Source organism: Colobus angolensis, unplaced genomic scaffold (genome assembly GCF_000951035.1).
Source record: "Colobus angolensis palliatus isolate OR3802 unplaced genomic scaffold, Cang.pa_1.0 Scaffold493, whole genome shotgun sequence".
NCBI classification, from domain to species: domain Eukaryota; kingdom Metazoa; phylum Chordata; class Mammalia; order Primates; family Cercopithecidae; genus Colobus; species Colobus angolensis.
Genome location: NW_012118410.1, coordinates 1,145,410 through 1,160,581, shown reverse-complemented (window position 1 = coordinate 1,160,581; position 15,172 = coordinate 1,145,410). Strand labels below are relative to the sequence as shown.

At 36.0% G+C, this 15,172-nt stretch overlaps 1 protein-coding gene across 1 annotated transcript in view; it reads left to right on the top strand.

The window, feature by feature from the left end:
* ADGB (androglobin) overlaps positions 1 to 15,172 on the top strand; it is a 249,984-nt gene that overhangs the window by 42,245 nt on the left and 192,567 nt on the right. Inside the window, exons 2-3 of the mRNA XM_011959441.1 lie at positions 5,243 to 5,405; positions 14,776 to 14,868. Coding sequence (XP_011814831.1) covers positions 5,243 to 5,405; positions 14,776 to 14,868 — 256 coding nt within the window. The remainder of the gene's footprint in view (positions 1 to 5,242; positions 5,406 to 14,775; positions 14,869 to 15,172) is intronic.

The window sequence follows — 15,172 nt, the reverse complement described above, 5'->3', positions numbered from 1 at the left end:
AGAGAGAGAGAGAAAGAAAGAAAGAAAGAGAGAAAGAAAGAAAGAAAGAAAGAAAGAAAGAAAGAAAGAAAGAAAGAAAGAAAGTAAGAAAGAAAGAAAGAAAGAAAGAAAGAAAGAAAGAAAGAAAGAAAGAAAGAAAGAAAGAAAGAAAGGGAGAAAAAGCTGTGCAGGATCACACATGCTTATAGTCCTATATACTTGGGAGGCCAAGGTGGAAGGATCATTTGTGCCCAGGAGTTAGAGGCCAGCCTGACAAAATACTAAGGCCATAAAAAAAAGAAAAGAATACAAATACTTATAAATATGTATATAAAGAATAAAAGCCAGGCATGTTGGCACTCCCTGCTACTTGAGAGGTTGAGATGGGAGCATCATTTGTGCTCAGGACTTACAGACCAGCCTGGACAACATAGTGAGACACTGCTTCTTAAAAACAAACAAACAAACAAAAGAAGAATAAGGATCTTCAGGCTCCAGAAGTGAAGATAAAAATCGATGATCGGAGTGCCATGGCTCTGAGGGAAGTCCTATCAGTCTTAAAAAATTGGAATCTTTTGTTTCAATATATACAGGACATGGTCTTGTGCCCAAATGAGGAAAGGAAGTATTCTAACCTTAGATGAAAATATGGCTTTCCGAGAGTTTAATTCTCTTTAAAGAGATGAATGAGAAAATCCACCTAAGCACAGAAAGACTATAAGAAAGCTAACTTTTCACTGAGACTTATGTAGGTTTGTGACTTGCTTTTACATTATCTATGGGTTCCTAGATGGCTTATTCATTTGGGGTTTCTGACAGAAGAAAACTCAATGTTGTATTGGAAGAACATCTTCTCAACACAGGATTGCTTTGGAGGAAGAGGACTGGAGGAGAAGAAAACCCTGATAAGTATAAGCTCATAATTAAAGAATATACGAAATATTGGCAGAAGTCACAACAAACAAGAGAATCGAAAATTGAAAGTTTAAGACAATAGAAGAATAATCTGTAATATAGCACACAAGTGCTTATAATGATTAAAGATATGAAAGAGGAAATCCAAATCCTAAGAGTATAATTGCACTCTTTATTTGAGCCAATGCTATAGTATGAAGAAACCAAATCTCATTGACTTAATACTACAAAGAATATTTCTCATTCATACCAGAGTGTGACCAGGTATGTAGTGCTGGCTTTGCATGTGCTGAATAAGAGTTCCTCACTCCTTTCATTTTGTGTTATAACCATTTTGTAAGGTGTCCTCATAGGACTCAGGCACACATTGAGCAGGAAGAGAGGGAGAAGTATCTCACAGAATGTTTATGAACCCAAAGCTGGAATACAACATAACAGTGCTCGCCAAATTGCAAAAGAAATGGAAACAGGATCGGTAGGCCTCTGGTCAATCTCTACCTACATATAAAAATTTGACAGAGTTTCAATTAGATATTATCAGAAATGTAAATTGTAGGCATTCGTTGTTTCATTTCATATAAATAGATGTTACAGAGATAGATTTATTACTTTGTCCAGGTACCATCCCAGTTACTGGCGATGGAGGAAATGAACAAAAAAATCCCATGTTCCTACCACAGTAGAGTTTACAAATCCTACTTGTGGAGGCACACAGTGAGCACATAAAGGATTAGTGAGAGTATTGAGTGGTATAAAAATGAAGCAATATGAAATGATGCAGAGAAGTGTGCCTTGCTATAATAGGGTGTTCAGGAAAGTCCTCCTCTAGCCCTCACCTCCAGGAGGTGATATTTGAAAGACATTTCCTTGTTGCTAAATTCAACATTTAGTTGTTTTCACTTTATCATGCTTGATCTGTTAGCTGCATTTAGGTCTCCTGCTCATGTCCTCATTAAAAAAAAAAAAGCTTCACTTGGTTTCCAAGGTATCACCTTCCACTGTTCCACTGTGCTTTTCCTACATCAGTATATTAGTTTCTTATGGCTGCTGGAATAAAATATCACAAACTTAATGGCTTCAAAACACACACATTCATTGATAAATTCATTTGGAATTCTCGAGGTCACAAGTCCAAAATGGGTCTCACTGAGCTACCAACAATGTCTCAGCAGGGCTGCCTTCCTTTCTGTAGGCTCTATGAGAAAATCCACTTCCTTGCCTTTCCACCTTCTGGAACTTGACCACATTCCTCGGCTTGTGGCCACTTTTCTCTGTCTTCCAAACCCAGTAATTTTCCCTTTTTGCTTTCTTCAGTAGTCACTTTTCCCTCTAATCTCCTCTGACTCCTTTTTCCACTTTTGAGCACTCTTGGGGGTTACACTGGGACCCCCAGATAATCCAGCATAATCTCCCCATGTCAAGATACTTAATCACATCTACAAGCTCCCTTTTTCCATGGAGGGTAACATACCCACAGCTTCCAGGGACTAAGATATGTATGCATTTGAAGTAGGAGTTGGTGGTTATTCTGTCTACCACATTCAGTGACTGCTTTCTTTTCTCAGTGTTCACAGTTATTTCCTCCTTATCTCTCTGACCCTCATGTATAGAGAACTAGGGCAGAAATACAACTCTGTTGATTACTAGAGTATTGAAATATTTTTATATTCCTCGGTAGGTAGTCTTAACAATTACCAATAACTCTGAGTTCCAGACATTTCTGCCTTTTACCCTAGGTCCCTGACTTGCCCTGAGGACTTTAAATCTCTGCTCCTGCTACATAAAATACAGAATAAATGTCTGGCTTAGTTGGAGGCTTTGAAGACACTGACCCAGCATTGTGGTCGGGGTCCATTTAGAATTGTTCTTGCTCAATCTATACAAGCTGTTAGCATCCCTGGGTGTGCCCCTTCCTTAAGTAGTTATTTTCTTGATGATTTCATCCAGTCTTAAGACTTTAAATACCACCTAGATGTTGATTACTCTCAAAGTTTCACTTGTTGTCCAATTTTTCTCCCAAACTTTAGAGTCCGACATCTAATTACCTACTCAGTATCCTCAAGGCTGTGTTTTTGGCATCTAAAGCAAAATCTCATTTATCAGTGCACTGCTGCTTTATGCCCCCTGCCTCAATTTTTCTCCATATCACAGTCTTCTGTCTGTAAGGAAATATCAACTCTGTTTGCTTTCTCTATCTTAAAGTATACGCAGAATCTATTTCTTGCCTTCTCTTCAGTTACCAAGCCAGTCCAACCCCCCCTTAGCTCTCTCCTCTTAATTCAAAGCCTTCTACATGGTATCCCTTCTTCCTTTGGTCTTTCTCAACATAGCAGCAAGAATGATCATCAAATTCTAATAATATCATTTTGGACCCCTGCTCAGAACCCTCCTTTGGCTTCTTATCTCACTCAGAGTAAAGATCCTTCCCCTGGCTTAGGTAACCTTGACAACCTTCGCATGTAGTAGCTCTCTGCAATCAACTTCCATTGCTTTTCCTCCCACTCACACAGTTTAAGGCATACTGACATCCATATTACTCTTAAACTAAGTTAGGATGCCCTCTGCATCTGGAATACCCTTCCTTCCTGTATCTGAAGAATTCTTTGATGGACAGTCACATAGCTTGATCCCTCACTTTCTTTCATTATTAAAATATTACCTTACTATAGAAATTTTCCTTAACCACTGTTTTAAAAATTGAGTACCTTAACTCATCAGTTTGCCTGCACTGTGTTATATTTCCCCTTAAGAGTTTCATGTTTGAATACAATCACACACCTCATAACAACACTTTGGTCACTGATGAGCCTCATATATAAGAGTGGACATCTAGTAAGCTAAGGTTAAGTTATTATTGAAGAAAGAAGTTGTTTTTACAAATTTAATGTACCCTAAGTGCACAATATTTATAAATTCTTCAGTAGTGTACAGTAATGTCCCAGGCCTTCACAGTCACTCTCAAATCACTGACTCATTAACAGCAACTTCCTGCAAGCTCCACTCATGGTAAGCGTGCTATACAGGTGTACCATTCTGTTTTAACTTTTATGCCATGTTTTTACTGTATTTTTCTATGTTTAGATGTGCTTGGATACACAGATGCTTACCATTGTGTTACAGCTGCCTGCAATATTCAGGACAGTAACAGCTGTAGAGGTTTATAACTTAGGAGCAATATACTGAACCATATAGCCTAGCTGTGTTGCAGGCTGTATCCATTGTGTGGTATGCTTACTAGGTCTGTATAAGCACACTCTATTGTTTGAAGAATAACAAAATTGCCTAACAATGGATATCTTAGAATGTATCCTTGTTGATAAGCAATGTGTTATTGTATATTGTATATTTTACTTAATTTAAGATATTTAATTTGTATCTAGAACCCACTAGAATATAAGCTGTATAGATATTTTAGTCTCGTTTTTTAACTGCTTATCCCATGGTCTATAGGCAGTGTTCTAGCCTCACAAGTAGTTAAAAACTTGAAAATTGAATAATATTCCTATTTTACACTTTAAAAATCATGAAAATGAACAAAAAGTAGCATTCAAGGTTTAGCAATATGGAAACTGTAATACACATATATTTAAAGTTGGAAACAAGCCCAACTTTCCAGTAGAAAATTATTCAAAATCTATCGCAAACCTTAAATATGCGTATACTTTGGAATAGGAAGTCTCCTCATTAATATCTATCGTAACAAAATAATGTGAATGTACGCAAAGATTTTGCAGTAAGAACAACCACTATAGTCTTGTTTATAAAAGTGAAAAATTTAAAAATTTTAAAAATCGACCCCCCCAAATTTCCAAATATAGAAGCTTAGTTAAATGAAATGAAGTATATTCATACAAGAGGATCTTGTACAAACCTTAAATTAATATTTAGATAAATATTTAGAACATGAGAAATATTAACAATATGCTGATAAGTGGTACAAAGCAGTTTAAAAAGTATATGCAAAATGATTTAATTTTTGAAAAAGTACATGTAGACTGATAGATATATAGACAGGATTCTATATATCAGTCTGAGAAGATAGCTATTTATCAACTATATGTTGTTTGTGTTTATGATATTTGATAATACTGTATATCATTTTTAAAAAATTCTTGCTTCAGTAAGTAGGGACTAAGACTCCCTTTAGTTTATGTGATAAACTCTTTGGGGTTATTTTAGTCTTTAGAACTTTAACATGTAGAAGCTTCCTAGCCACAAGTATGATTGTATTAAAAATGTAGTTAGTATGACTCAGCTGAGAAGACAGATTTATGTTATGCAGTTAATCCAATATTTGACCTCAGAGATTTTAATTAAACCTAATCCACCACTCTCTGTCTCTGTCTAGTTTCTATCCTTTTGGCAGTAATGTACAACCTGGTTCTACTGAACAAAAGAAGGGCAAATTCCCAATCTGGCCAGAGTGGAATGAAGCTGACATAAATTCAGAAAAGTGGGATGCAGGCAAAGGTGCAAAAGAAAAGGACAAAACAGGAAAAAGCCCTGTATTTGTAAGTAGATGTGAATGTGACTAGGTTTCATTTTGGTTTTTAGTTTTAAAATGGAATGAGATTTGTAAACATAAGAGGGTATTCATTCTTCTCCACAATCTCCATTCAAAAGGGAAATTTTTTATTTGTCTATTGGCCCCACCTCCCAACACTCCCACTCTGTCTTTCCAAGCCTTAGTCCTGAGCTTCGGTGAATCATATTTGGGTAAACTGGAAGAAAGTGATGTGACCAAAGAATCATAATGAAATAAAGGAAAAATTAAGAGAGAAGGCAAGTTAGCCAGTGGACCTTGGACAGAGTTTGGAAACAGGCATTTATAAAGAGTGGTTTAGAAAACGAAAATCCACAGTGGACTTGTAAGATGTGACCTGGAGATAATAGGAAAGATAATTTTTCAAAAGAAATGTTACTGTGAGATGAAAACTGTATTCCTCCTACTATCTCCTCAAGATATGTGAATAAAGATCCTAACTGCTCTTCTTTTACTTTTTGTCACATAAACATGGCATGTCCCTGAGATTGGCGCTAAAATGTAGAATTTCTATATTTTCCAATTATGTTACTTTAGGTTATTTTGCCTATTTAAAAATGTTTACTCTATTTCTAAAGACTTCAAAGTTGAGGCTATGGGTCTGACTTGGCATTTAAAATATGACCTACTTATTGTGTGCAACAATTCATTTAAAAATATTTATGGAAAACAATATAAATTTCTAGACACAAACGTAAGTGCCAGAAGGGTTTAGTTGAATTTTGCATAAAGCGTTCTGAAATGGTAAATCTTAGCATGTATGTTTTGTTCACAAAATACTGTATCACAAATTGCATGATTCATATTGGTCAAGTTGTTAACAAAAGGTATTCAGTAAAAGTATTGCTAACTCTGTTAGCACCTAAACAATTTCCAAATTAGCAACATGTAAGGGAACAAATTCTTTGCACTACATCTAAAATGATTATGGGACTTCTAGATGCAGTGGGCTTTGAATTCTCTGGGTTCAAATGAAAATTGGCATATTCTATGTATTTTTTTTAGTGATTCAAAACTTATGGAGAGAGAGAAAGAGAGAGGGAGTATGTGTGGGTGCGGGTGTGTGTGTGTTTAGCCTTCAGAATTTACATCAGAAGGATAGAGTGTGCAAATCCTCAGTTGAGCAGTTGAACTCTGGAAGTTCTAGAGATGAGTCACTCTGAAGTCTGGAGAAACTACAGACAGGGAAATGCAAAAGTACATGAAATTTTTGAAATAGGATATAAAAATAACATTTTAGGGAGCTTGGAGAGCAAGCATTCCTTCATCACATGACTGAAAAAGTTTTTGCAAATCCCTGGAAGGTTGGGGGTCAAATACTGGGATTTATCAGAGTTATTAAACCAAGGGCAAGTCTATTGGATGAACATTTATTGGAGGAAAATCAGAGATACTGGAGCGCTAGCAAGTGTGATTTCAGTGTGTTGGTCACCTGATATCCATTTCATTTCGGGGCAGCATATGCAAATGAGGCTGCCTGACATTGGACCCTAAAGTAGATACTGTGGCCCTCGTACTAAGGAGCTTTATAAAACTACATAGTTTAAAAAAGCACTAGGCCAACTCTTGCTGTGAACAGGGCCTATCCATTAAAATGTGACAATTGAGAACCTTAACTAACATCCCGTTCTGTCACTTTAGCTTTCAAAAATAGGAGAGCACCAGGTCAAACCAAAATGTAAAGTGGTCAAATCTAGAATAGAACCTTACTTTCCACTTCCGGTCTGTCACAATCTCACCCATGGCTCATGAAGCAGCAGTTCCTCCACTGGAGTGAGTGGTGGACAGTGTCCAAGCCTTGTGATTGCATCTGCATGAAACAGTTGCATGGTAGCTCTTAGCCCTGATTTGCAGCATCTATATTTTACTAAGATTAATTTCCTTAAGCATCCAACTATAGCAAGTATCCTTGGAGTTTTGCAGAAGGCCACTTCCTTAGATGTGAGGCTAGTCATCAGGAAATCAGCCTCAGATGAATTCACCCTTCCCTCTAAGTCCAGAGAAAGGTCTCACTTCTTTAGCTAAGGGATGAGAACTAAAGGATGTGATGGGTGTGTCAAATTGTGAATATATTATGTGGTACTGTAAGGTCATTATAAGGGACACAGCTAAAGAAAAATAATGTAGAAAGATTACCCTTAAATTCTTAATGAGGGAGGCCCAAATCCTGGGGAAAAGGGAACCACAACAAGGTCAGTTCCACATTCACCTTGTTCTTTTTTTATTTATTTATTCCTCTCTCAAGTACATTTATTACTTCAAGACACGAAGATTAGGGATCAAGCACAAAGTAGTGTCCTGGGACCTGTGTCAGTTTCTTGAGCTGGAGAGACAGAGGATATTGCCTAGGACTGCTAAAGCAATCCAAACTTGAACCAAAACCCCAGGACTAATGGCAGAGAAGCGATCTGAAAATTTTGCATATAATTTTATTTCAAGATATTTATTCAACTCCTAAACTATGTATGAAGGAAAAGCTATGGAGCAAATGAGTAAACAGCAGCAGCTCGAAGTTGAAGTAAAAAACGATTTAATGGTGCTTTGGAGATAAATTTAGGAACATCAAGGTAAAGGGACCCTGATAAACACTCCAGCTTTTTTAGACAGTGCACCAGACCAGCTAAGCATTCTGTATGAAGTAAGGGCAAATCAAATTTACACCAGCCCTACCAAATCCTGAAACCCAGTGTTGACTGAGTCAGGTACATCTTGTACTCTGCCTGCCAAAAGGAAGTAAAATTCTCTTCTCTAGAAGAAGACATCATTATCTAGAGCCCATATTAATTTTTATACTCAGTGTATATCATTCATCAAAACTTACTAAGCATGTGAATTCTACCAGATGTACAAAGACAAGCTGGTACCATTCTTACAGAAACTATTCCAAAAAATTGAGAAGGAGATACTCCTCCCCAACTCATTCTGTGAGAACATTGTCATCCTGGTAACAAAACATGACAGAGACACAACAACAACAAAAAACTTCAGGCCAATATCCTTGCTGGACATCGATGTAAAAATCCTCAACAAAATACTTGCCAACCAAATCCAGCAGCACACCAAAAAGCTAATCCACCATGATCAAGTAGGCTTCACTCCCAGGATGCAAGGTTGCTTCAACAGGCACAAATCAATCAATGTGATTCATCACATAAACACAACTAAAGACAAAAGCCACATGATTATCTCAACAGATGCAGAAACGACTTTTGATAAAATTCAACACCCCTTGATGTTAAGCCATTTCCCATTTACAAAAAAGTGCAGCTCACTTTCTGCATTCATTTAATTTTACATAAACATACTCTTTGAGGCTGAAGCAAATCTGACTAATTTTCAATGTGAAAATAAAACATAAAAAGCTGTTCTTAGAGTTATTTCTAAACAGAACTTCTCTCTAATCTTAATGTAACAGAAATGTATATGATGATCAGTATTTAATACTTTTCTTCATGTGATAAATTTCAAAGCACAGAATAACACAAAGTGGAGCATCACATTCTGCAAAAAACAATGTATTTCTCTCCAGATGTTATTACCGTCCTTGCTGTTGTGCAAGCCTCAAACTTTGCAGTGATTACTTGGATTTCATTTCATTTCCCTGATATTGGTAGTAGGCTTTTGGGCAAAATGTCTTCCAGACAGGTGAAGATGTGTGGCATCATCAGAACATGGGTGACCCTGAAGATGTTGCTGCCCTGGGGTGTGATGCTTTTCCAGCCTTCTTTTAATCAACACGAGTCTGAGGTTTACCTGGTTAATCATGTGCTCAGGATTGTCCTTCTTGAACAGGATGTAGGAATTCAGTGCTTTGATATTTAGAGGTGGTAAAAGAATTTCTTATACCAAACGTGTTTTATCTTGGAATAAACACTGCAACTGCAAGCACTGCTGGTGAGTATTCTCGGGTGCAAGTGGGAAATGGTTAAAAACTCTCAATAAACTAGGTATTGAAGGAATATACCTCAAAATAAAAAGAGCCATCTATGAAAAAGCCACAGCAAACATTATACTGAATGGCAAGAGCTGGAAGCATTCCTCTTGAAAACTGGCGCATGACAAAGATGCCCTCTCTCACCACTCCTATTCAACACAGTATTGGAAGTTCTAGCCAGAGAAATCAACTAAGAAAAAGGAATAAAGGGCACCCAAATAGGAAGAGAGGAAGTCAAACTATCCCTGTTTGCAGATGACATGATTCTATATCTAGAAAACCCCATAGTCTCAGACCAAAAGCTTCTTCAGATGGTAAACAACTCCAGCAAAGTTTCAGGATGCAAAATCAGTATACAGTGCTCACTTCAGCAGTGCATATACTAAAATTGGAATGATACAGAAAAGACTTGCATGGCCCCTGCACAAGCATGGCTCCTGCACAAGCATGGCACACAAATTTGTGAAGAGGTCCATATTTTTAATTAATAATCTAACTTCACAATTGAAATAATTAGAGAAGCTAGAACAAATTAATCCCAATGCTAGCAGAAGACGAGAAATAATGAAAATTAGAGCTGAACTGAAGGAAATTGAGACAGGAAAAATAATTTCAAAGATCAACAAATCCAGGAGCTGTTGTTTTGAAAAAATTAGTAAAACAGACCACTAGCTACACTAATAACAAAGAAAAGAAAGAAAATCCACATAAACACAATTAGAAATGATGAAGGGAATGTTACTACTGACCCCACAGAGATAAAAACAACTATCAGAAACTACTACAAACTCCTCTGTGCACACAAGCTACAAAACCTAGAAGAGATGGATAAATTGCTGGACACATACACCCTCCTAAGACTGAGCCAGGAAGATATTGTTTTCCTGAACAAACCGATAACAAGCTCTGAAATGGAATCAGTAATAAGGGGCCTACCAACCAAACAAAAGCCTGGCACCTGATGGATTAACAGCTGAATTCTACCATATGTAGAAAGATGAGCTGGTACCATTTCTATGGAAACTATTCTAAAAAATTGAGAAGGAGGAACTCCTCCCAAAGTGATTCTATGAGGCCAGCAACATCTTGATGACAAAATCTGGCAGAGACACAACAAAAAAATGAAAACGTCAGCTCAATATTCTTGATGAGCATCAATGCAAAATTCCTCAACAAGATACTTGCAAATCAAATTCAGCAGCACATCAAAAAGCTAATCTACCGGGATCAAGTACTCTTCATACCCAGGATGCAAGGTTGGCTCAACATATGCAAATCAATAAACGTGATTCTTCACATAAACAAAACTAAAGACAAAAACCACGTGAATATCTAAATAGATGAAGAAAAGGCTTTTGATTAAATTTGACACCCCTTCATGTAAAAACCTCTTAATAAACTAGGTATTGAAGGATCATACCTCAAAATAATAAGAACCATCTATGACAAACCCACAGTCAACATTATACTGAATGGGTAAAAGCCAGAAGCATTTCCCCTTGAAAACCACCATAAGACAAAGATGCCCTCGCTCATCAGTTCTATTTAACCTAGTATTGGAAGTCCTAGCCAGAGCAATCAGACAAGAGAAAGAAATAAAGCGCATTCAAGAAGAGAGGAAGTTAAACTATCTCTATTTGAAGACGACGTAATTCCATATCTAGAAAACCCCATAGTCTTGTCCCAAAACCTCCAGTAGCTGATGTTGCTATCGTTCAGCAAAGTTGCTGGATACAAATTCAATGTATAAAATTCACTAGTATTCCTATACACCAACAATAGACAAAATGAGAGCCAAATCAGAAAGGCAAGCCATTCACAATTGTCACAAAAGGAAGAAAATACCTAGAAATTCAGCTAACCAGGGAGGTGAAACAAATATACAAGCAGAACTACAAAACTGCTCTAACAGAAACAAACAGGAAAACATTCCATGCTCATAGATAGGAAGAAACAATATCATTGAAAAGGCTATACTGCCCAAAGTAATTTACAGACTCAATGCTGTCCCTATCAAAACTACCAACGACATTCTTCACAGAACTAGAAAAAACAATTTTAAAGTTCATGTGAAACGAAAAAAGAGCCCGAATAGTCAAGGCAATCCTAAGAAAAAAAAAAAAAAAGAAGAAGAAGAAGCTAGAGGAATCACGCAACCTGACTTCAAACTATACTATTATACAAGGCTATAGTAACCAAAACAGCATGGTACTGATTTGAAAACAGGCACATAGAAGAATGAGGCAGAGGCAGAATAGAGAGCCCATAAATAAGGCCACACATCTATGACCATCTGATCTTTGACAAAGCTGACAAAAACAAGCAATGGGGAAAAGACTCCCCATTCAATAAATGGTGCTGAGATAGCTGGCTAGCCATATGCAGAAGATTGAAGCTAGACCTTGTTCTTACACCATACACAAAAATCAACTCATGGTGGAATAAAGACTTAAATGTACAACCTAAAACTATAAAAACCCTGAAAAACAACCTAGGCAATACCATAGCATCCTGGACATAGAAATGGGCAAAGATTTCTTGACAAAGCCACCAAAAGCAATTGCAACAAAAGCAAAAATTGACAAGTGGATCTGATTAAACTTAAGAGCTTCTGCACAGCAAAAGAAACTATCAACAGAATAAACAGACAAACCACAGAATAGGAGAAAATATTTGCAAACTGTACATTTGACCAAGGTCTAATATCCAGTATCTATAAGGAACTTAAACACATTTACAAGAGAAAAACAAACAACCACATTTAAAAGTGGGCAATGACATGAACAGACCTGAACTTCTCAAAAGAAGTCATACATGCAGCCAACAAGCAAATGAAGAAAGCTCAATATTACTTATTATCAGAGATGCCATCTCACACCTATCAGAATTTGTATTATTAAAAAGCCAAACAAAGTAACAGATGCTGGTGAGGTTGTGGAGAAAAAGGAATGCTTATAGTTCAACCATTGTAGGAAGCACTACGTCAATTCCTCAAAGAGGTATAAGTAGAACTACCATTTGACCCAGCAATCCTATTACTGGCTATATACCCAGAGTAACATAAATCGTTCTGCCGTAGAGATACATGCATGTGAATGTTCATTGCAGCACTATTCACAATAGCAAAAAACATGGAAGCAACCTAAATAACCATCAATGACAGATTGAATAAAGAAAATGTGATACATATACACCATGGATACATATACACCATGTGTACGTATACACTATGAAACCATGAGAAAGAACAAGATCATGTCTTTTGTGGGAACATGGATGGAGCTGGAGGGTATCATCTTTAGCAAACTAATGCAGGAACAAAAAACCAAATACCACACATTCTCACTTCTAAGTGGGAGCTAAATCATAAGAACTTATGAACACCAAGAAGGAAACAACAGACACTGGGATCTACTTGATTAGGGAGGCTGGGAAGAAAGAGAGGAGCAGAAAAGATAACTATTAGGTAGTAGGCTTAATAACCGGCTGATGAAATAATCTGTACAACAAACCCCTGTGACATGAGTTTACCTGTGGAACAAAGCTCCTTATGTACCCCCAATTATAAAATAAAAGGTTTTTTTTTAAAAAAAATTACAAGATATGAAAAGAAACAGAACCAAGCGACTGAAAACCAAGAGGAGAAATCAAATAATAGAAATTGATCCATGAACACTTTAGATTTTGGCGTTGTTAGATAAGGGACTTTAAAACAACTAAATATTTGCAATAAAGGAGGGGAAAATGACGTAAGGAAACCCCAGAAGTGTAGCAACAGCTCCTGGAAATTCAGTCAATTTTTCGATGATTCGCTTTTTGAGAATCTTGCCTGGATGTTGACATATGCTTTGTCTTCATTCAGATTATTCCAGTATCTTAAAGGTGACAATAAACTACATCTTAAGATAAACATATATACTTACAATGTTCAAACTGTACACAATGCCCTCAAATATAACCTGTTTCTCAGACCACACCAGATTTAGGGTAAAAACGTGATTACTATGAAAATCACAAAACAGTATTTATTTATCCCTGTCGTTATTAACTCAGGTGAAGCTTAGTTGCTCTTTTTCCTGTACAGATGGTTTTATATTCCCGAAGCAATTTCATTTATAACCTGGCAATTTTAATGTTATGTTTTATAAGAAGAACTCTTACGTAGTACTTGCCTGAAGCAATTCTAACTTACTAGATTGCTAGCATTTGAGAGTATGCATTTGGATATTATTCTTTCTCCAGAGCTCACTAATTGACCCATAATAAGAGTTCAAAAATTAATGAATTCATTGCATTCTTGGGCATTTATCTTAGATAAATGAAAACTTATGTTATGCAGGTGTTCACAGCAGCTTTATTGGTAATAGCCCAACCCTGGAAACAGCCCAGATGCTCTTCAATAAACAATTGGTGAAAAAACAAATGTCTATACATGAAATATTACTCAACAATAAACAAAAACAAACTATTGATACTTGAAACAACTTGGATGAATCTCCAGAGAATTATACTGACAGAAGCAAAACAAATCCAAAGGATTTCATACTTCCTTACAATTATACCACAAATGATGTGATTTCATCTATATAACATTACTGAATGTTATATAGACATTTAGTATATAATGACAAAATTATAGAAATAGAGATCAGAGGATTGCTGCCAGGTGTTAGGGATGGGGTATGCGATGGGGAGTGGGAGCATAGGTATGGCTATGAAAAAGCATAGGAATGGTACTTGTGGTGATAAAACTGTTCTATATCTTGACCGTCTATGTCAATATCTTGGTTGTGATACTGCTTACAGTTTCACAAGATGTTACACTTGGAAAAATTGGGTAAAGGGAATACAACAACCCATTGTATTATTTCACACAGCTGTATATGAATCTATAATTATCTCAAAGGAAAGAGATTAATTTTTAAAATTGATAAATGAAAATCAGGTCAAACATCCAAGTTTTATTTATATATAATCTTGTTTATGATTCCAATAGTTGAAAATTAAATAAATATTTTTAAATCTTCTCCATTCAGGTAAAAAAATTTTTTCAGTAGAGAATGTGGCCATATCTGGCCCATCGTAAATTACTTTCCTGCCATATCCAATTTACTTTCCAAAGCATCTCATGCTTGTTTGGGCTGCCTCACATACAATCAAAATGCAGCTCAAAAATCAATGAGCATATTACATGTAATCAATGAGTATATGTTAATTATATACATTATTGTTAAATTCAGTATTTTTAAAATACTCCATGAATTAGCTCTTACGACAAGGACACAAACTGCTCTGTAAAGGCTTATTGATTGACCAAATCAATTTGTTTCTTTTTTATTAAAATTCAGTTGTTTTTATTTTAATAAAACAATATGGAGAAAAAACTCAATTTATTTTTATATAGCATTTTTTTGAAGACCCTGAAGGAAAGATTGAGTTGCCACCATCGTTGAAAATTTATTCCTGGAAACGTCCACAGGATATTTTATTTAGTCGGGTAAGAAAGTTTTTTCTATTAAATAAAATACTTACTATGTGGATGTATTATCCTAGTGATAAAAATTGCATTTTTATAATGATTTAGGGTAATTTTCTCTTGTGGTATTTAGTAAAAAAAGTAATTGCTTTTTGGCAACTAATCAAAAATAAGTGTTTATCAATATAGTTTAATATTTCTTGTACTGGTTTCCAAGATATTATTGAATTTTTGTTTACAGCCTTGATTTTTCTTCTTCTCTCCAAAATGTTACATTATCACTTAAAATGTTGTGCATGAAGTTATTCCTTAATTTCTGACTGAC